Raw genomic sequence first — 25,008 nt, 5'->3', positions numbered from 1 at the left:
CCTAGCACTTATCTACTAAAAGATTTACACAATATATTGTACTCAATGTTGTCCTAACCTTCTTAATTCAGGAAAATACTCAAATAAATTTATGTTTGATAGTTGGAACCAAAATAAGTAGATCAGGCCCCAGGATCATGAAAGAATCTTAGACTTAAGTTTTGACTTAGCCAATCATAAATGATGTAACTTTTGTAACGTCATCTTTGATTGGTTAAGTCTAAAATTAAGACAGTTTTGGACTTAATATTGTTTCATGGTCCTGAGGCCAGACCCCAAACAAATATCAACCGATTCTGACCATGACCTTACATACCCTGCTGAGCGTTTGGCCGAATACAACTCTCTATGACGGTATTAAAGATGACTTGCTGACGTAGATGGTTCAGGACGCGAGCAACGTTGGTTGGATGTGTGAACGGGATCCTGCTAACCATCACAGCTGGCTGGTCAAGTGAACAGCCACTTATGTCACTCATAAAATATACATGCTGTTGATCTGGTAACGTCTGAAATCACACACGAAGAACCAATTATTACTTGTAAAATCATATAAATTCAGGATAGTTTAATGTCACTATTATTCTGAATTTAGTTTTTTTTTTCAATATGGAATATAAAATCTACTAAATCAATCCAACATGGGAAACTTTATAACCCATATTTTTTAAAAAGAAAAATTTTCATTTCACACCATTGTTTTATTCATTTAAATGTTTATTTAGGAAACAACCAATCTCTGAATCTTTACTGTAAATTCTTGAACAAATGAAAACATCAATGTCATATATCCAAATCCAAATGTGCAGCACTGCATTCAATGAAGATGGTTATTTTCATTGATCTTTTAGTTTTTTTAACAGCTTTTTATTTTTAATTTATATCCTTAACCATTTACTCAACAGACTAATGATTCACAAATGGAAAAAGAAATCTCTAAGATTTAAAGAAAACAACTTTGTCATAAAAATGTAGTTCTTTTAACAATCACCTGATTCATGATGCGACTTACAACAAAAAATTCTTTTCCGTCTGTATGATTCTGTGACTTGGCAGCACGTTGATTAATGAGTTGTACCAAAGGCTTCGTCTCACCGACAGATATCACATCTAATTCTACAAACACCAAAATAAACTTATTTTCATTAAACAGTTTAGCATCCCAGATTATTAACAAGTACATAGAAATCACCCAAAACCTTGCTTTTAATATCTGGCCCCAATTTCTCAAAACAAACTGAAGTCAAAAACTGACACAAGTCAAAATTGTTCACATTATAAGTTACACAAAGAGCAAAACTTATATTTTGTCTCAAGTCTGCACTTTTGTATCAAGAAATTAGAGCCAGGACATACAGTACCCTGACAGCCTTTCCAACCTATCCTCAAGGGCTTCTTTATAATAAAGTTCTGTCCACTGTTGGATAACTATATCCCGTTCCGTACTTGAATATGACAAAATTATCTGCTCTCGAGGGTAAGAAGTGACTGTTACATCTGCTTAGTGAACATAATATTGTCTTTTCATTGAAAACATTTTACCATTCAAACTAATGGCATAACAATTAATACCTTCACCAGTGCATAACATTTTGAACAAGTATTAACTTTGATGAAAGTTTTATGCAAGTAAATCGCAAAATTAAGCACTAGCGAAAATATATCCATGTTTTTCAGTAGTTATCTGTTTTTTAACTTAACTGTTTTCAGTGTGCCGCAGTCAGAATGCCTACACTTATCCTAAACTTCATTTTGCATACTCAAACATCACAGTGGTATTATTTTTCCCAAAGACTTTCCTAAGGAATATTTATATATCAAAGTTTACACACCAGGTATATACCATTACCTGTAACATTTTGGATAGATTGCACATTAGACATGGCCACTGGAATTGGCTGTGGCAAAACCAACACAAAACACGCAGACAATGTACAGCTGTTTACATTGGAAAGGCCTTGGAAACAGGGAAGACTGGAAATAAAAAACAAAACGATAAAAACATTTCATGTGACACTTTTATCCTCATACAAAGATATCACGGTAAAGGATTCAACTTTTGAAATTTTAACTGTTCCAAGTATGTTGTCTCTAGATCTAGACTAGAAAAGTTCGCGAGACATAAACACCCTTGTTTCAAAACATTGCATAACATATTATTTATGAAACAACTTGTTTCATTCACCCCTGAAATTTCATAATGGACTGGTCCAGTCTATGATTTAGAAGAGCCTAAATGTGTTTTCAGGGGTTAAAGGTAAATGAGTTCAACTTTTCTTACTTTATAGATGCTACTGATTGAATATCAAATAATCTTTCACAACATAGCAAGCCAAGAATCCAATAAATTATTTAAAAGCAGATGATCGAGTCCTAAGATAAATATGATAGGCAAAATCCTTTGATGGACACCTAAAATAATAGCTTAAAACTCGTCACAATAGGTTGACGTGTTACATCTTACCTCTTTCCGTCTTGTTTGACAACACTCATTAGTGGTATGGTTTGTAGTTTATTAGGAGTACAGGGTTCTATACACACAGTAACACTCTGTCCTAACTCGTACTCCGTTATAGCTGAAACAAAACAATAAACAATATTATTACTTGTACTCCGTTATAGCTGTAACAAAATTATAAACAATATTATTACTTGTACTTCAATATATAGCTGTAACAAAATTATAAACAATATAAATACTGTGGTCAAACTTGTAAAACGCAAACATAACAAACCTCTAGTGACCAACAAATCTACTTTGTTGTAAGCATAATTCATTATACACATATTACAAACACATTGCAGGAACGTTAACATTGACAGAGAATGAAAATTGCTACATTATAACCATGATTTCTTATAATTTCTTACATTCAATAGCTACATCAAAACAACAATAAATACATAAATGTGAATTACTAACAATTCAAATATTGTGGCTAAACTTCCTATGAGATTCAATAAACAAGGGACCCATAGGGCCTGTATTTCTCTGTCTATTTCACTGAATATGGAAAGATATGAAGCTCCCCTATTGATACTAGAGGCAAATTTGGGCCAACTCATCAAGTTATTCAGGGTTAGCAGGCATTAGGTTCTGGGCTTGTTTAACACAAAACTAGGGTTCTGTAACTCGGATACACATTGGAGGTGAACTCACCTTCTACAGTCATTGGATGTGGTGATTTGGTTTTCTTATCCAACAAATCATACGGTGAAACAAAGTAGATTAATTTCATTGGACATCCTGGAAAACAAGAGATAATTTTTAAAATATTGCCACTCATCACGTGGCTCAATAATAATATCCAATATCTAACAGCATGTCCAGCAAATGTGAACAGAATAATCGAACGCAAAATGTTTGCTCTTGCATATCTCGTAATTAAACACTCGCAATAATATTCACGTTTGCAGTATTAGCTGAGAGATCTTATGAAGACTTCTTTTCCGAGAAAACTTGAAATTGCCGCTTCGTTCCCTTTGACTGTATAACTTACCTCCCTTCCTTGGCAATAAAATCCCCAGCGGAGACTTGTGGATACAATTTGCCACCCCTTTAATAGCACTATAAATAGCAAAACAAGAAAGCTTAAATTACCACAATTGTACAGCTCATTAACGCATTCACCCCTGAAATTATAAAATGGACTATTCCAGTCTTTGAACTAGAAGAATCTAACTGTGTCTTCAGGAATGAATAGTTAAAGGTCATCAATATTGTGAGGTCATAATCAAAAAACTTTCACCTACCAAAACGACAAATGTACACATACAAGAACAGGAAATGTCAATTCAAGTGAAGACTGCCTATAACATGTTATATAATATTACCTCACCCAATATCTATATTTATTACATAATTTGTTTACATCAATCTATATATGAGGAAATGTTATATTTTCAAATATTATCCCAACCGTTCAATAAAACCTTGTTATATTGCACAGTTCGAAGTTATATTGCACGCTTCCATGGAAACGTTATATTGCACGGTTCGAAATGTTATATTGCACTGCTTTAGGAACACCTAGTTGTTGTTCTCTAGTTTTGTAGAAAACTTCCGAGGAATCACGCGTAACAGTGAGTTACGTTATTATGACGTCACAAAGGTTCACGCTCAATTTCGCGCTAACGTTATAGATCTCGTATCAAGCACGTCGTGTAGACGTTTATCGAGTAGATGACAGACACGGCAAATGCGTTGAATTAAAAGGCTGCATGCAGGTCGAATAATGTGAAAGAAGACAATAAGACATATCCAAACCAGAGTTACAGCCTGTTCAACGTTCGTGTGCTATACGTCAATCTTCAATAGGATTTGAAGCTTCTCCGTACAATACGGTGTTGAGATTTTGTTAAGTGATTGTCGTATTCGCTTAACAATATACAACTGAAAAACTGGTGATTATGTAATAAAACAAATATCCCATGGGTTATGCTGTGCTCTAGTTCGGCCCTCGTGCAATATAACATTTGTTGATTACCACCACCTCGGGTTAAATATTATGAACTAGAGCACAGTAACCCATGAAATATTTGTATAATATAAACGCCTGTTAATGTAAACGTGTGATGAAATTAAATGTTATATAATATAGGCAGCAGTAATTAAGCATACAGACTGTCTTTCAGTTTACAACCCTAACTGGAAGTGTGGATATGATAAAGAGATTCCGAAGATAATTATATCATTTAATCACTGTCCTTACCTTTGTAGCTGAGCAAGATTGTTGAGATCTGTTTCAAGAGAATGCAAGGCTAAAAAGGCCTTTGACTTTTGTTTTCTGCAGAGAGAAAAAAGAAACAAACACTTTAAATATTTCACATTTCTCAAATTATTTTACATTTGTTAATGTGTAAACACTTAAGTACAAGATTTGCTATATGTAGCCTAACATTTTATATGAGTATTTTGGGTTATCCTTTTCAAAAGTTTTTCTTTCAGAATGACAACAAATCAAATTTTCGTTGGTGATCCACACATAAAAGAATATATATTGCAACACATCTTCTAATATATATTGCACATCTTCTAGTTTTCATAAATGTGTCAACAAATCTAATATTCTTGTATGGACAACATATTTCCAATGTAAATATGGAGTGTGACTATTAAAGATAACTTACTTGTCACCTGGTATCTTGTAGATATCCTGCAGACCTTCCAAGTGAACAACAAACTCGTCAAACTGCCCCTTACTGCAGTCCCAGAAAAAGATCCATGTTACATCAGGTTAAACACATCTCATTGTAATTACTTATGACATACAATGGTATTAGAAACAGATTTTCACACTTACTGTATTTGACGAAAAAAGTAGTCATTTTTAAATCTTTCTATACTAATGACACATTAATCTGTTACAGTGAACATGCATATGCGTTCTAACCTTTGAGAAGGGTTATTAATTATTATGTCGTGATTCACATGTAAAAGACTTGCAAGTTCATGTAATATGGGACAATGCTAAAGTCAGAGGCATCACATGTTGTAAAACATTGTTAAATCCATGGAATGGGGGCGTTCATACAACTTCCACTCTTCCCCAGAATTGGGAGGGATGTTTATAGGGGAAGGGGCGCTAATTACGGAGACTACGGTAATGAAGCCCTTTACCTATACAAATATTAACCATTTAAACATTTTAAAATTGTTTCATAAGAAAATATACTGTGTATTGAATTCAAAGAACTTAATAATAATAACCAATCTACTACATGTATGTTTATTTACTTCTTTCCCATTCTTCAAACTGAGTGGAATTATTTTCTCATTTGTCAGCTCTCTGTGATGATATATCCCAATTTCATCATGATAATTGAGTTCAGTTAGATCTCCACTTGACGTTATAAAACTTACCTTAATATTTCTGTAAGCTCCTCACAACTCTGTTAATATAAAACAAATATAATTAATAACATATCGCACATACTATACAAAGAGAAGTTTGGCAAATTATGATGTTTAATTATCTCTCATGGATATACATATATATAGTGCCATGGTAGAGTGGTCAGGGTGTCTGAAACCTTATGATTAATTGATTATATCATAGCTCTTAAACAGCACACATTTAACAAAATTAAAATTTTGCTCAACCTGTTTCAGTCTCCAGAATTCTTTTCGACATTTTATTTACATACTTTTGAGATACTGGTGCAAAATGTCAGGTAATTATAAAGCTAATTTTTCTCTTTTTATTTAAAATTGTGAATAGTCTGACCTGCATATATAATATAACAGCTATATGGTACAGTAATTCATCTTTCTTTCGCAACTACCGGTATTAAATTTGCAATTTATAATTTTAAAACAGGTTGGGAAAGAACAACTTTTGCGAATTTGGAAATCAAATGTTAAGACTATCAACATAAGCAAGGTTTATATTGATTCATGATTCATGGATATCAGTAGCTGGTTCACAGAAAATATTCGTTGACAAATTATCATAATTAAGATTGTAAAATTCACTCGTTGATTCACCTACACCTGATTCTTATTTGGAAGAAATTACCGTTGGATCTCCGTTGTGGAAAACCTTGACATCTTTAACTACACCCCCAGTCTCCATGACAATTTCCACTCGGAACATCTCGGAGCTGATCACAGCACGGTTCTCCGGTGAGGAAGGCACACTAAAGCTGAGACTGAGCTGGCGGGCAATGGATTCCAACCTCTCCAGTAAAGACTGTTGATTCACCACTGGAAATTATAATTCATCATTATAAACCTGTGTGGGATATGTAAATGAATTCACTGCTGAAAAATACATTTCATCATTATGGAAATGTATGGAAACTGTAAATGAAATTACTGCTAAAAATTTCAGCACATTTCATCATTATTGGTAAATTAAATGTAGCTACCTATAGCTAATGTACAAAATCCGAAACTGTTACATCAATGAAGAGTAAAACACGTCCGGTACATTTTTATCATTATCAATATGTTCATAAATCTATAATCACAACTGAAACCATTTACTACTGAAAACACAAGAACTTTTCTCATTTCCATCAATAATATATAGTATATACAGAATCTATAAACTGATTTACCACTGCAAACATCTCTTCATTTTATGATTATTAATATATCTAGAACATCATACCTGGCTCATGTCATTGTACAGAATTAAAAATATAATTTACCAATGAAACCCCCACAATATTTTCAAATTTACCATTAACATTATATCATTGCCTTTTTCTGAAATACTAGTATATTAAATAGTAGTATTATGTGCTAATTATATATAATCATTTTAAATATCAATTGAGTTATTAAATGTGGTCAATTATCAAATGGTTCATGTCATTTCATTCAGTTATAAATTATAATGATCATCACATGCATGTGTATAACATATACAATAATGTTGTAGAGCTAGCAGACAAATTATATGAAAAAAAGAATGTTTTTTTAAACCTAACACTTAGTGTCCACTCTCATGGTAAATAAATCTGCAAAATAACACAGACACGCACACACAGTGACACACAAACTATAGCCAGATATATATACACGTACACCAGATCCTGCGTCAGTGTGTGGGGTAAAGGTCATGGACACTAATCAATATCGTACAGATGTATTGATTTCACCAAGACACAAATATTGGTGTAGCTTTACAGCTAGCAACAAAGAGTATTTTCTTTATCATCCACAGCTTCTAGGGCCACAAATGAAAGCAGGTCTAGAACCATCTGTCTACTTCATCAATAAACATATTAATCTATTTATGTATGAATATATATCATATATGTGTAGCGGTTAAATTTCATGGATCATTTATTTTCGCTACATTCATGTTTTCAGAGAAATATCTGAAATCTAATGAAAACACCTGCAAAATATTCAGAAATTCATTGACATACTATGTGAAAAAGTCTACAATTCACCGACATAACTCTGTGAAAAAGTTTGAAAAAAGATATAGAAATCAGTGAACCATGAAATTTTACTTCATTGAATATGTATCATACGTCATATATAGGAAACCTTGAAATATTGACCCAACAAATTGAATTCGATTTATACCGAATATATGTTCATTGTCTAACACGTTCACATCCACCGTCATCTTTAAATTTTATCTGAACCGAATGTTTCACAAATTAATCAATGATTTGTCTCTGGCTACACAATGGCTAGCTATATATACGTACATGATCAATGACATTCGATAGTCATCACACATACCGATGACTATTAAGTTCATGCCGGCTCCAGTATTAATTTCCAACACATTGTTCATGCATAAATTTACTATTAATGTATCAATAATACATATAGATTTATGTTAATTTCTAGGAACATAAACACCTCAGATACTGTTTATAAATATTTAAATATATGATCATACTGAAATTTATAATTTACTATAATATATTAATTATTCTGATGACTGAAGCTAATTTGTATATAGTTATAATTACATGAAGAAAATAAAATTTAAAACATTCCTCTAAAAATATCTCCATATTTCAGAATTTCATACTCTTCAGTTTGTGTGTATTTTGAAATTGATATTGTACAAGTATGGATGCTAATTATAATCATCTTAAGATATTTTACTAAGCTTTTATTCAGATTGATTTGAATCATTTTGAAATAATAATTTTGTAAAGAGATAATAATTACTGAACTTAAATATCAGTTCAATAATATAAATCCAGCAGGTCTCATATGTATTAACACTGATCAACCATTTCTTACCAAAGTTGGGTCTTAATTATTAATTATGATAATCATCAGCATTAAGCTGTCCATACATAATATACTGCTGAAATTACAAATATGATGGACCCATATTGTATTAAAGGGACATGAACCTTAAATAATTTGTTCTGTATGCTTTGATGTGGTTTTCAGATGTTTATTGAATATTTTATTACAATGATTGTTTATCTAAAACGACAGGAAAACGTGGGGAACAACTACCTCAAAAACGATAAAAATAGACCGTCATAGTCTATTTTTGGAACACAAAATGAAAGCTGGCCGAAAGCGAGGTTATATGCTGACACAATCTAATTAAAATTAGACTTGTAATTCTGCTCCACTACGATACTCTACGTTACGTATACGCTCCAATACAAGATCTAACGATGCCCCGTTCGAGGTCACCTCAGCATAACCTCTTGCCTAGAATTGGAACATCTTGGGACGTACTATTATCTGTTTACACTTCCGAATGAATCAACCACACTGAAGATTCCGTAGGCGACACCCTGATTGGCTAAACATAGGGGTCATGCTGAGGTGACCCCGAACGGGGCATCGTTAGATCTTGTATTGGAGCGTAACGTTTAGTATCGTAGTGGAGCGGAATTACAAGTCTAATTTTAATTAGATTGATGCTGACATGACAAGGAATATTAGTTTTTCACATTTGAAGATTATTTTCAAATTTACGATGGAGGACAAATGAAGTTTAAGCCATATTTGTTATAAAACAATTTGTATTTAGCGTAAGAATGATAAGTCAAAAGTCAAATGAGACTTTTCATTCGACAGGGCACCGCGAAGGGTGGTTCCTGACTTATTGCACATATGTACATCACGCAAGTATAAAGTGGGGAGTTGCTCCTGTCTCTTGCATTTCTGTGATCCATTTATATTTACCTACTTTCCCAATCGCAAACCTTACTGACTCTTGATGTACACTGTTTTCTATCAGAATTCGTTTGTGTTCGCTTCACCCACATTTTTGACCCACCATTTCGTTTACATTCATTTAATTTGTGCAGTGCATTGTGGGAGGTTACTAAAGTTCAACACTACTATACTATCGTTACAAAATTCGGACCGGTTTAAAATACAGAAAGATGGAATTTCCATTATAATTTTTTTATTTGACACATTTGCACAATAACTGAAATATATTACTTAGTAAGGTTTCTGACACGTCTAAATATGTATTTTACTCAAATTTACATGGTCTATTTAGGTTCATATCCCTTTAACTTTAAAATTTCAGTAATGTATAGGTCTCAGAATAACTACATTTTCAGCATATTTACCACATATTCTGCATGTAATCCAGCTATTTCACCCACGAAATGTACAGTTTATGTCACTAGCGTAGTCTTTAGCGGATGTGTCTAACAGGATATTCATTTTGACGTTATAATATTATCAAATACGACCAAACGTAAGCAAACAATGCCACAATGTATGTCAGAATGTTAAACTTCGATCATTACATCACCAGGGTACCGGTGGTGTCACAAACTTTCTGCCTCCACTAGTATTTATGTATTAAACTTTTGAACTTGAAACAATAGACATGTAGCTTAAATATCATATAACTTTGAAATTGTTGTATAGTAAAGTGATAAAAAATTTGTGTTCATTTTGTATTTTTAATTAAAAATTTGTGTTATTTCGAAAGTAAAATGTACATATATGTACAAGATTTCTAAGACTTGCTAAATTTCACAACATTTATTTATGACCCTATGGCTACCTCTCCATCTATAGCTACCATTGCAAAGTTAGGACATACAGTTACTGCATATTTCTAAGATGATGCCAAAGCAAAGATCTGGACATCTCAAATATTTTAGTTACTCTAGTCCAATTATGTTTTGATATGATATGAATCAGTTCTAACTAATTTCCTAAACACATTAACATTTTAATGTTGATTGTTTGACATTGTACTTTAAAAATACATACAATTTAAATAAATGATTAGTTTTAACTGGTGAAGTTAATTTCCAAGGATTACGTTAGAGCTAGAGCCGTTTTAGTGAGCAGGTAAGTGACAGTGTTTGGACCAGTATTGTATGGCATTGATCCATCAGCATTACTTCCATAATACAATCCCGAAAATCAATAAAATTTGGCTCTCTTAACCTGTGTCAGTGAAGTAGGAGCTGATAGTTGTTAAAACAAAATGGCTTGGAAATCATAATTTAAGAAAATGACGTCAGATCGCTGCAGTCACACTCCCTGCAAGACTTGGTCATAAAATATACTGGTCAAAAAATATCTTCCTACATGCACAAATTTGAGACACAATTCTGAGGACATCATCAAGCTGTTGATTGAACAGTTCTGTGTTTAGAAACTCTTTGGCAAATTAATTAAGGCTTGTTGGTATTTACAGTACCTTTTATGGCCCGATGTAGTCTGTCCAGGCATGTCTGTATGTGCATCCTCTCCAAAGCATCCGACTGCTGTCGCTTGTCCTGTAATCATCAAAATCATCATCATAATCATCTCATAAAAATGAGATAATCATAATCAACATCGTTGTTTTCAATATTAACATAACGATCTTCCTACATCATCCTCATTGTCATCGTTATTTTCAATTGACATAATTATCATCCTCCTCATTATTATCATCATCTGTGCGCGTCCCAGGCCATAGACTCTTGAAATTCCAAAAATGTCCAATAGAAATTTTAGATTTTACATATACAGTATATAATGAGACCCATTGTTTATTTGTTTTGAAAAAAAAAATCAGCTGATATTGTCCCACAGTTTTCATAACATAGATTTATCACTGCATCATCCTCATTATTATTTTCAATTGAATTGACTATCTTCCTCATCATCTTCCTCATCATCTACATCACTTGCACTATACCTTCACAACCATAATACCATAATTACAATTATCATATATATAATCACATTTGCATTTGCAATATACATAACAAATTTGCAAATGGTTCATCATCATTATAAAATAACTTATCTCAGAAAGCCAGCAAATCTTTTGATTCATCATGATTAAGAACAGAAACTAATTGAAAACTTATCAATTATAAACAGGTACCATTCATGTATATACTTACATTCATAATGGCCATGCGAACGGCCTTGATGCTGTCGGCCCAATTTTTGTGTTGGGTAGCGCGTCCATGGAGTTTGTCCATCAGAAGAGACAGAGCTCGGGTCTGATCAACCGCAGCATCTGTCAAACAGGAAAGAAAGATCAATACTTTTCCACAAACAAAATAAATAAAAAACCCAGCATTATTTCTACTGCCATCTTTGTCACCATAAGCATCACATCAATATGCATACCATATTATTATCCAATGTGTATACCCCGACATACTCCCTCTAAAGCCATGACCATTACAACTTATTTTAACATATATAATTACCTCTAAAATTATCAAAATCCTATCCCAAAAATCATCACCATCTTAAATTCAACATTACCTGCAGCATCTTACCTCTAACATCATCAACATCTCACCTCTAACAACATCATCATCTCACCTCTAACATCCAACATCTCACCTCTAACATCATCAACATCTCACCTCTAACATCATCAACATCTACCTCTAACATCATCAACATCTCACCTCTAACATCATCAACATCTTACCTCTAACATCATCAACATCTTACCTCTAACATCATCAACATCTTACCTCTAACATCATCAACATCTTACCTCTAACATCATCAACATCTCACCTCTAACATCATCAACATCTTACCTCTAACATCATCAACATCTCACCTCTAACATCATCAACATCTCACCTCTAACATCATCAACATCTCACCTCTAACATCATCAACATCTCACCTCTAACATCATCAACATCTCACCTCTAACATCATCAACATCTCACCTCTAACATCATCAACATCACCTCTAAATCATCTAACATCATCACACTACTCTAACATCATCAACATCTCACCTCTAACATCATCAACATCTTACCTCTAACATCATCAACATCTTACCTCTAACATCATCAACATCTTACCTCTAACATCATCAACATCTTACCTCTAACATCATCAACATCTACCTCTAACATCATCAACATCTACCTCTAACATCATCAACATCTACCTCTAACATCATCAACATCTTACCTCAACATCATCACATCTACCTCTAACATCATCAACATCTTACCTCTAACATCATCAACATCTTACCTCTAACATCATCAACATCTCACCTCTAACATCATCAACATCTCACCTCTAACATCATCAACATCTTACCTCTAACATCATCAACATCTCACCTCTAACATCATCAACATCTCACCTCTAACATCATCAACATCTCACCTCTAACATCATCAACATCTTACCTCTAACATCATCAACATCTTACCTCTAACATCATCAACATCTACCTCTAACATCATCAACATCTTACCTCTAACATCATCAACATCTTACCTCTAACATCATCAACATCTACCTCTAACATCATCAACATCTTACCTCTAACATCATCAACATCTAACATCATCAACATCTACCTCTAACATCCAACATCTACCTCTAACATCATCAACATCTACCTCTAACATCATCAACATCTTACCTCTAACATCATCAACATCTACCTCTAACATCATCAACATCTTACCTCTAACATCATCAACATCTCACCTCTAACATCATCAACATCTCACCTCTAACATCATCAACATCTTACCTCTAACATCATCTCACCTCTAACATCATCAACATCTACCTCTAACATCATCAACATCTCACCTCTAACATCATCAACATTACTTAAATCTAACCTCTAACATCATCAACATCTTACCTCTAACATCATCAACATCTTACCTCTAACATCATCAACATCTTACCTCTAACATCATCAACATCTCCTCTAACATCATCAACATCTACTCTAACATCATCAACATCTCACCTCTAACATCATCAACATCTTACCTCTAACATCATCAACATCTCACCTCTAACATCATCAACATCTTACCTCTAACATCATCAACATCTTACCTCTAACATCATCAACATCTTACCTCTAACATCATCAACATCTCACCTCTAACATCATCAACATCTACACTCTAACATCATCAACATCTACCTCTAACATCATCAACATTACCTCTAACATCATCAACATCTCACCTCTAACATCATCAACATCTTACCTCTAACATCATCAACATCTCACCTCTAACATCATCAACATCTACCTCCATCATCAACACCTCTAACATCAACATCTTACCTCTAACATCATCAACATCTCACTCTACATCATCACATCTACCTCTAACATCATCAACATCTACCTCTAACATCATCAACATCTCACCTCTAACATCATCAACATCTTACCTCTAACATCATCAACATCTCACCTCTAACATCATCAACATCTTACCTCTAACATCATCAACATCTTACCTCTAACATCATCAACATCTTCACCTCTAACATCATCAACATCTACCTCTAACATCATCAACATCTTACCTCTAACATCATCAACATCTACCTCTAACATCATCAACATCTCACCTCTAACATCATCAACATCTTACCTCTAACATCATCAACATCTACCTCTAACATCATCAACATCTAACATCATCAACATCTACCTCTAACATCATCAACATCTACCTCTAACATCATCAACATCTACCTCATCAACATCTCACCTCTAACATCATCAACATCTACCTCTAACATCATCACATCACCTCTAACATCATCAACATCTACCTCTAACATCATCAACATCTGCAGCATCTTACCTCTAACATCATCAACATCTTACCTCTAACATCATCAACATCTTACCTCTAACATCATCAACATCTTACCTCTAACATCATCAACATCTTACCTCTAACATCATCAACATCTTACCTCTAACATCATCAACATCTTACCTCTAACATCATCAACATCTTACCTCTAACATCATCAACATCTTACCTCTAACATCATCAACATCTTACCTCTAACATCATCAACATCTTACCTCTAACATCATCAACATCTCACCTCTAACATCATCAACATCTTACCTCTAACATCATCAACATCTTACCTCTAACATCATCAACATTCTTACCTCTAACATCATCAACATCTTACCTCTAACATCATCAACATCTCACCTCTAACATCATCAACATCTTACCTCTAACATCATCAACATCTTACCTCTAACATCATCAACATCTTACCTCTAACATCATCAACATCTTACCTCTAACATCATCAACATCTTACCTCTAACATCATCAACATCTACCTCTAACATCATCAACATCTTACCTCTAACATCATCAACATCTTACCTCTAACATCATCAACATCTACCTCTAACATCATCAACATCTTACCTCTAACATCATCATCAACATCTAACATCTACCTCTAACCTCTAACATCATCAACATCTTACCTCTAACATCATCAACATCTCACCTCTAACATCATCAACATCTTACCTCTAACATCATCAACATCTTACCTCTAACATCATCAACATCTCACCTCTAACATCATCAACATCTTACCTCTAACATCATCAACATCTTACCTCTAACATCATCAACATCTCACCTCTAACATCATCAACATCTTACCTCTAACATCATCAACATCTTACCTCACTCAACATCATCATCATCAACATCTTACCTCTAACATCATCAACATCTTACCTCTAACATCATCAACATCTCACCTCTAACATCATCAACATCTTACCTCTAACTCATCAACATCTCACTCTAACATCATCAACATCTTACCTTAACATCATCAACATCTACCTCTAACATCATCAACATCTTACCTCTAACATCATCAACATCTTACCTCTAACATCATCAACATCTTACCTCTAACATCAACAACATCTACCTCTAACATCATCAACATCTTACCTCTAACATCATCAACATCTTACCTCTAACATCATCAACATCTTACCTCTAACATCATCAACATCTCACCTCTAACATCATCAACATCTTACCTCTAACATCATCAACATCTACCTCTAACATCATCAACATCTTACCTCTAACATCATCAACATCTACCTCTAACATCATCAACATCTCCACATCATCAACATCACCTCTAACATCAAAATCTCACCTCTAACATCATCAACATCTACCTCTAACATCATCAACATCTTACCTCTAACATCATCAACATCTTACCTCTAACATCATCAACATCTTACCTCTAACATCATCAACATCTCACCTCTAACATCATCAACATCTCACCTCTAACATCATCAACATCTTACCTCTAACATCATCAACATCTTACCTCTAACATCATCAACATCTTACCTCTAACATCATCAACATCTTACCTCTAACATCATCAACATCTTACCTCTAACATCATCAACATCTTACCTCTAACATCATCAACATCTTACCTCTAACATCATCAACATCTTACCTCTAACATCATCAACATCTTACCTCTAACATCAACATCTCACCTCTAACATCACACTCTACCTCTAACATCATCAACATCTTACCTCTAACATCATCAACATCTTACCTCTAACATCATCAACATCTACCTCTAACATCATCAACATCTACCTCTAACATCATCAACATCTACCTCTAACATCATCAACATCTTACCTCTAACATCATCAACATCTTACCTCAACATCATCAACATCTACCTCTAACAACATCATCAAACATCTACCTCTAACATCATCAACATCTACCTCTAACATCAAAATCTAACATCTCAACATCTTACCTCTAACATCATCAACATCTCACCTCTAACATCATCAACATCTTACCTCTAACATCATCAACATCTACCTCTAACATACATCAACATCTACCTCTAACATCATCAACTCTCACCTCTAACATCATCAACATCTACCTCTAACATCATCAACATCTTAACTTAACAAAACATCTTACCTCTAACATCAACAACATCTTACCTCTAACATCATCAACATCTTACCTCCAACATCTTAATTACCTCTATATAACATCATCAACATCTAGTTTTTCTCACACTTGAATAAAATAACCATGGTGTTTAAATTGTAAAAATTATTTATATAATTCATAATATGAAGGTGGAAATAGCATTCACATTTTTAATATAAATTTATACATTTATTTCATCATTATTCTTTTTAAAATCATATTACCCAGCTGTGTATGATTATCATGATATAGCAAATACATGCATGAGTAATTAAGATTGCAAAGTTGACGTCACAGTTTAAAATTATGACAAAAGGGATCTCATGACTAGACAGTGTGCATTAAATAAAGAAGTTAAAGTACAAAAGTGATCTGTATAAAATTGTATTGATATATATAGAATTGAAGATTTTTCAATCCAAATGTGTAGTGTACTGCAATTTGAGACACATAAAATGATGAATTTATAAAGTGCACCAAAATCATAAAATATACATCAATTCTTTTTTTAAGTATATATATTCAAGAAGGAATTTCTAAAACACCATAGCCAGGAAGTCACGACAACATACATATATTATAAATATCATAAATAATCAATAGTAATTCATTACAAGTATTATAAGGTAATCAAAGTTATGTTGTGATGGTGATGTGTTTTAAATCAATGCAAGCTAAAAATGATGTGACATAAAAAAATAACATTGATTGAGGAGAATATAAGGGCAGCCCACAATTAATCATATATAATGCTTTACTGTATTAGTTATGAATGTAAAATATATATGAGATTTTAAAGAAATAGCTTATTTTTAGAAAAAAAAATATTTCAAACAAAATGACATCATATTGTTGACAGCAGTCATATAAAGCTACAGGTATATAAAATTAAACATAAACATTTATTTCTAAACTATCAATTTACAAATATGCATATGTATTCAAATGAATTGCAACGATAAAGAAATAGATGATCGTTTATTAGGTGCTATATATATATTTGAGCATTTAACTGCCTTCTTTGGGGATTGGTGGTCCTATAATTCTACTAGCTATATAAAAAATTGCAGACAAACTGAATAACGCACATTAGGCATTAGCACATAATGATTAGCTTCACCTTGTATTTATATATATATCGATCATATAATATAAATTGAATTGTTTTAATTTATAGAAAATTTGATTTTGCAACCAAGCCTCAGGGGGTATTGCTATATGCATGCTCCTTCAAAATTTCAAAATACCTCAAAAATTTCATAACTGGCCATAAATTAATGTATGCCAGTGATCAGGAGCTGAAAGCAGTATCTGTCATCACCAATCAATAGTTAAAGGCTGACAGTCACATACACGTACAACTCATGCCAATAACTTTATCTCTAAGTCTAAACATGGCTAAAGGCATTTACCACTGAACAGTTAATCATGATCATCTTTCAATTTTTGCAACTTAAAGCATGAATACTTGTTTTTTTTAATGGGGTTACAGTTTTATTGCTCATTGAGACCAAACCACAGGCGCTTTAAATGATGTATCAAAAGTAAATTACTGTATAAAATTTTTATCCATTACACAAAGATGCAGCAATTAATGAAGGAACGCGACAAGTCAGTTTTTTAAGTAGAGTATAATGGATTTTTTTTTCATGTAGACCTCAACAATAAAATATATAAAAGACGTAGCTTGAGATTGATATTGATGCATATACTGGTTACATGTATATGTTAGACTGTGAGACAACATATGTTATATATATAATTACCTACTTTTAATTTGCTATACACTGATTGATGAACACTGGACAGACACACATATATATATATCCCTATAACTATAAGTCTTCGTCCTTATTCGTGTCGTCAAGCATCATTTCTATATTATATTTCTATGAAATAATGTGGAACCGATATCTAACATGAATCTGTGTATTGCCATCTCTCAAAAATAGACTGGTATCCCATGTCCGAGCAATATATATATATATATATATATATATATATGGCAACCACAAAATTCATATAATTAATTCTCAGTTCTTGGGGACGACTATAAATGTACCCTGATAAGCATCCATCACATTTTGCTTATTTTTTTATCACCCTAGGCACTTAATGACTTGTACAGTACTATATGTTATATATATATATATAGCTATGTATTTATACGCATGTTTGCATCCATATCCTACATCTAGATATTATAGTTATTAGCTTATAATAAAAGAAGCAAAAAGGCTTCTTTTTCCATTTTTTGTGGTACTTTTGTAAGTTTTCTTTCCCTATAAGGAATCAATTAAGATCTAGACTACTTAATTGAACGGGTAACAATACACCACTTGATGTCTTGATACAATATATGTATCGTGAAATTTGTTCGCGATACAATGCTTTACGATATGATATACTTATTTTTACAAATAAACAACAATCTTTCTATTTGCTATGTTTAATTGTTTTAAGGAATCAAAATATAACATTGTGTATTCATTCAAACACAAATTTATGTAAAAAGTAAAACTTATTTTAAAACCAACAAATGTATGTATCATAATATTATAATTAAGATGCTTTCTATGACAAGACTTTGAAACTGTTCCATCATTTCTTATTATTATTTGTAGGTTAATGATCCTAAAAGACTTATCATTGTTATTGTACTATAATTTGAATGCATGGTATCATATGGAAAACAAGCAGAATGTATCGCAAAATTGTAAGAAAACAGAAAACATCGTGATACATGATCTGTATAACAAATTACCGTTACATCCTTACTACTTATCACACATAATTGTAATTGATAGACATATGAAACATAGTTGTTTGATTTAAGATGGCTATAATTCTACCTAAAACAAATTTATCAATTTAAAGTAACATTATATTATAGCTTTGTGAGTGTCGAGAACCTATAGATACGTACATTAGTTATAATTCAAATCTTTGATTTGATAAATAGGGAGAGCCAAGTAAAAATGTTAGTTTTACTTTGTAGTCTGTAATCATGCAACCTTTAATAAATTTCAGCAGACAAATCTTCTATTTTTTCTTGCAAGAAATACAAATACATTATACTTAATTTTCAAAGATTATTTTCTTGTTGATATCAAGATAAGCTTGTTTACAAACAATAAGTGATCTGGTACATTATAATGTATAGTAGAAGTACAATCAATAGCAAGAGTGATGGAATGACAGGTCACAGTGCTGATAAAACTGCGTGCTAAATGAAGACATAGGTTCATGGCCTCCAAGTGCCCCCAAGGCTAACAAGCTGTAATCTTACACTGACCACATATTTGTGAAAATGACAACAGCTATTGACCAGTATTCTTCTTCTGCAGACAGTAATATTACCCTGAAGGTTCTTACAACAAGGACGTCAATATTACACACTACCATCCATCAACCTGACGACTTGTAGGAGGTGACCACAACACTGTTACTTCTCTTACATGCATAATTTAGGGAGATAGGGCTCTCATTCTCAGTGACCTACTTTTACCATGACTGCAGGTATTAACACATCAAATACAATTTTAACTAAGTTAGCTAATTTTCCCAGATGAAACCAATACTTTCCAGTCAAGTACGTTTTAAAATCAGACAGCATTATTAATGAATAAACATGTAGCGTAATTTAATTTACAAGGCGTGATAATATGATACGAAAGTGGAAAACTGTATCTGGTTACGGATGTGAATTTGGCTCCTTCCCAGCATATTTCCAGTGGTAAGAAATACCAACGTTATACTTCCATTTACTTCCTTCTATACAGGATATATACCACGTGAATTCAAGTCTGTAGTGCAATACAGCGGACAAATAATACATTTTTCCATATAAAATGATATCAATTCTTTTCTTGGGTTATCTACTACACTGAGAAAACGAAACGCCAACAGAAAATATTTGTTGACAAAGGGGAGAGGGGTAGCAAAATGATACCGATTTTTCATCTGTTGCAGCTCTTGTCAGTAAACTAAAGGCTAAAGCCGGTAGTAATACATTTATAAGCGAAAATGCAAGATACAGATATGAAATTGATATACGCATACCTGTGCTATCGCCATGATTATCCCAGCTACTGGGGGTATCCCCCAATGCGGCTGCCATCTTTGATTTTTCTACATTCGATAGCGGCCTCTTGTAGCGATGTTTTCCATACACACACACGACTACATCATTGATACCAAGTAGAATGTAACATTTCCGCCATGTTCTGTTAAATCTGATTACAAGCACACTCCTTGGAAGCCTAAGGTTTTCTAGTATCCATGGCTAAAATGGTGCAGTAGATGCACCTCATAGAAAATAAATGGGTTCTATCGGGGTCAGTGAAACGCAATCGGGTTGGCTGATTCCTGTTGACGTCACGCAGGATAATACATATTTAAGATTGACGTTTATAATATTTTTATGAAACGAAACCAGAAAAATCTGTTTCTACACGAACTGAAAGAATCAATAAATAGCCAAAGGAAGATATGCGAACATGTTTGGCCCGGATAAACTATGCAACACATTTTCATATTTCCATTCACAAACGTGAATGACTCACATCCAATATGATTCTCCAAATAGGCCTGAAACTGTACTGGACCTAAATAGATCTTATCTAGGTCTAAGCTTAGCCCTCTATGGAAATATGTACATATCTATAATGATTGCTTACCTAATCTATCTATGCACTTTTTATAGCAAGTTAAAAAATACACATTACTTTATCAAATCAATAAATTCTGCTGATGAACAGAACATATTGAAATTAGAACAAAGATAAAATATTGTTATTTATTTTAGTAGAATCAATCTATTTGATTCCAGTACACAGACACATGCAATAAAGGTCTTAATATGTAACGATCGCATTATAACATACGTGTTACCACAACACAGCTGTCAAATTACCTTTTTTATAATGCAACTTTTAGTTATAAATATAGTTTAATACCATAATTGGGAAATGGACGGGACATTATATTTTATAAAAACTGAATTAGGCTTCATCATAAGATGGCTTAAGATGGTATTATCAATATTGTTTTACTAAATTTACCATTTTAGTTAACAAGATATTGATATTAAACGTAATTTCAGCTTAACATGCAATTTAAATTTCATTGAATTAGAGACTAATCATCGTTGGAGACACACGCGGTCGATTGCACTTGACGTAACCAGAAACATATATATGTATATATATATATATATGTTTCCGACGTAACCAAAGATTTATAAGCCTCATATACGTTCTTGGACGTAAAGTAGTGCTTTAATTGTGATCAATGGAAATTAATCTTTAAATCAAGTCACTTTTGTATGTCAGAGTAAATAAATAAACCTTGAAACCTCGAAACGAGTCTAAATTATCTTATTTATCAGGAAAGAAATATGAAGACTAGCTGCATTAGGGAATCACATCCCTTACACGGAAATAGGTCATGTCAATGTTGTGACAAATATTTCTGAATTTAAAAAAAATAAAAAATCACTTTATATTTACAGTCACAGGTGAGTTAGTCATTTTAGCCAATGTAATACTGATAATGTTTGAACACTAAATTTACACTATACTATTAAGAAAAGGTAAATAAACAAAAATTCATCCTCTAAAAGTTCCACACCGATCACCAATATGACTCCCGTGGGTATCTAAAATTCCGATCAGAATTATTGCTTGGGTTCATTAAAGACATGCCGAAATGTACAGTCCGTTTCATTAGCGTTACTACGATATTATATGGTTGGGAATGCAGCTACATAGTAACATGTATAGTAGATATCATGAGATATGCTCTAATCTCCCACTATTGTCATTGGCCAATACATGGTCATCTGGAGTTAGATACAGCATATCAAATCTGTTTTTCCTATTTTAGAAACTTCGACTTGATATTACATAATCATAAACTATTGTGACGTCATAGCCGTGTCGATATCCACTGTTGAGTTCAATAGGATGTTGTCCTATGGCCAGCGTTTTTCTTTTTGTGTAATATACACCTTATTGTAGATTTACGAAACTTTGATTCGGTTAATATGGTGTTATACTGCCGTGGTAGTATTGACCTCAACAAATTATAGGTCGATACATGTAATTGATATGGGTTGGTTTTATTAGTTTAACCTCTAATCTATTAACAGCCATGGTCATGTAAAGACGAGTCAGGTCTGTTGGTAGAGCAAAGCCGGAGTACCCGAAGAAAAACCACCGCCAGCGTCTTAATTAATAAATGCATACCACACATTTGAAAGCTGTGCGTCGTTTTCGCATCAATACATATATACAATGCATATCCAGAGTTTAACGTGAATTTACCATCTAGAATGACACAATCGTTTTCATATGGAATTTTCCAATTTCATACTAAGTACAGTACATTTTCAAAATAAAATCGAAGTAATTCCGATCTCAGAATACATGAAAATCGCTATAGTAATGTCATTGCATCCACATTGATTTAACTCTGACAACGCCCCTGATTGCTTTTGTACTGGACGTGCAAGGTTTAGTTGGCGGAGAATCAGCACCAACCGGTTATACTTAGGTGAGACAGTAAGCTCATTTTGTTTTACATCTTATTAACAGCTATGGTCATTTCAAGAAGTGCCAAATCAAAGCGGGGGAGAAAACACAGAATATCCGGAGAAAACCACCGACATACGCCGAATATATAAGTTGCCAATATAGACAATGTTATCGGAACACATACATGTAATTATGTCCAAAGTACCACTTAACAGTTACGCCAATATAATTATATGCTTGCAAATATGCACAATCTTGTTGCGAATTTATGCAAGCCAATATCTAAGACTAATGAGGACTGATTAAGATTTGATTAATAATAATATGTCAAAAGAACTCCTTTACTATAATGTTAATAATATATCCTATTGTGAACCTCGTATACCATATACTAGACCTTGATAGAGCGGTGTACCCTGACAAACACGTCATATTTGGTCAGTTTATATTATACAAAAATGTACTCCGGTATCGACGAAGTAGCACTCTGTAAAATAAAACAATTTTTCCCCTCAAAATAGACCAAATCGGTGAAAGAGCAACAATCCAATATTTGCATTATAAACGTTTAGCGGCTTAGGACTTTTTTTATTTTCGGTATTTTCGAAGGACAGCCCATAACCTGCTCGACCCCCCCACCCCCCCCCCCCCCCCACCCCCCACCCCCATAAAAAAACGAAAAGAAGGTGCATCAATGCTTCATGTTCATCTTATCGGGATCGGGGCGACGAGAATTGAAGTAGCGGTGCCCTTGAATTCTGATATTTTCAATTTCAACAAATTTTAATAAGTAATTTCTTTTGCGCATGCATCTCTATATACAGTTTACAGTATACATGTATGTTTACAGATAAGATACAAAATAGTAGACAAGATGGACATCAAATATTGTTACCAATAGTCTGTGTTGTTATAATAATAAATTTAATCAGTGAAATGAGCTCGTTTTCTGTTACATAATTGAATAGAGTTTGAAATTTAAAGTGTTTGGTCTCTCGAAGTAATGTACGAATAACTTCATTTTCACATTGAAATAAATAATGGAATTCGTCGCCTAACTCATTTTTAACATTACATGTTCTGAACTTACAATAAGCTACAGTTAGTTTAGGAGGGAGTTCAATAAGATATCTTTCTAGAATAAGATCTTGTTTATATATTCTATAATTGTTCCTTTCGGTGAATCAAATACCTCTTGTCTCCAATTGTGTATGAATTTAGTTTTTAGTCTTTGGAAGACTGTAGTTTTTAACCAATTAACACTTTCGAATTCAAGAGAATCAAAAATATTTCCCAAATCAAATTCATTTAATATATCCTAATAAAGGTTTTCCATTCTGTACTATAATGGGGTAAAACTTTATTTAACTTTTTACTAATTTTATTTATCCACTACTTTGGCCCAGAAACTGATCATTCTAACTTTTACATTAATACTCAGTGGGTATCTCCCAAACTCACCATATATCATATAGTTTGGTGTTTTAACTTTCAAAATATGTTTATTAAATTTGAGATGTAGTCTCTCTAATAATTTGATGTTACAATATCCCCAAACTTCACACCCATACAATATAACGGGTTTTTTCTCACTTTATCAAAAATATCAAGCTACGGCACCATACATTGCTTTAAGGTCCCTCGTATGTAATTCTTTAATATTTTTTTTGTGTAAATCCTCTTTTGATGTTCTGTTCCGTTGGCTCCAGTATTACTATGATATAGTCCAGGG

The 25,008-nt window shown here is 33.1% G+C and overlaps 1 protein-coding gene across 3 annotated transcripts in view; it reads right to left on the bottom strand.

The window, feature by feature from the left end:
• Positions 1–21,105, bottom strand: part of LOC138314386 (mediator of RNA polymerase II transcription subunit 1-like) — a 115,714-nt gene extending 94,609 nt beyond the window's left edge. For 2 of the 3 annotated variants that reach the window (XR_011207370.1, XM_069254686.1), the window contains exons 1-13: positions 20,803–21,105; positions 11,821–11,939; positions 11,124–11,202; positions 6,519–6,706; positions 5,864–5,892; positions 5,131–5,202; positions 4,713–4,787; positions 3,501–3,568; positions 3,161–3,247; positions 2,465–2,576; positions 1,850–1,974; positions 992–1,116; positions 317–509 (exon numbers count right to left, since the gene is read on the bottom strand). Coding sequence is in view for 2 of the 3 variants with exons in the window: in XM_069254686.1 (XP_069110787.1) it covers positions 317–509; positions 992–1,116; positions 1,850–1,974; positions 2,465–2,576; positions 3,161–3,247; positions 3,501–3,568; positions 4,713–4,787; positions 5,131–5,202; positions 5,864–5,892; positions 6,519–6,706; positions 11,124–11,202; positions 11,821–11,939; positions 20,803–20,860 (1,330 nt within the window). In the remaining variant the exon portion in view is untranslated. The remainder of the gene's footprint in view (positions 1–316; positions 510–991; positions 1,117–1,849; positions 1,975–2,464; positions 2,577–3,160; positions 3,248–3,500; positions 3,569–4,712; positions 4,788–5,130; positions 5,203–5,863; positions 5,893–6,518; positions 6,707–11,123; positions 11,203–11,820; positions 11,940–20,802) is intronic. The other variant, XM_069254687.1, reaches the window with a different exon arrangement.
• Positions 21,106–25,008: the final 3,903 nt, after the last annotated feature.

The sequence above is a fragment of the Argopecten irradians genome, chromosome 2, assembly GCF_041381155.1.
Source record: "Argopecten irradians isolate NY chromosome 2, Ai_NY, whole genome shotgun sequence".
Classification (NCBI taxonomy): Eukaryota; Metazoa; Mollusca; class Bivalvia; order Pectinida; family Pectinidae; genus Argopecten; species Argopecten irradians.
This window is presented reverse-complemented; position numbering and strand designations above follow the sequence as displayed.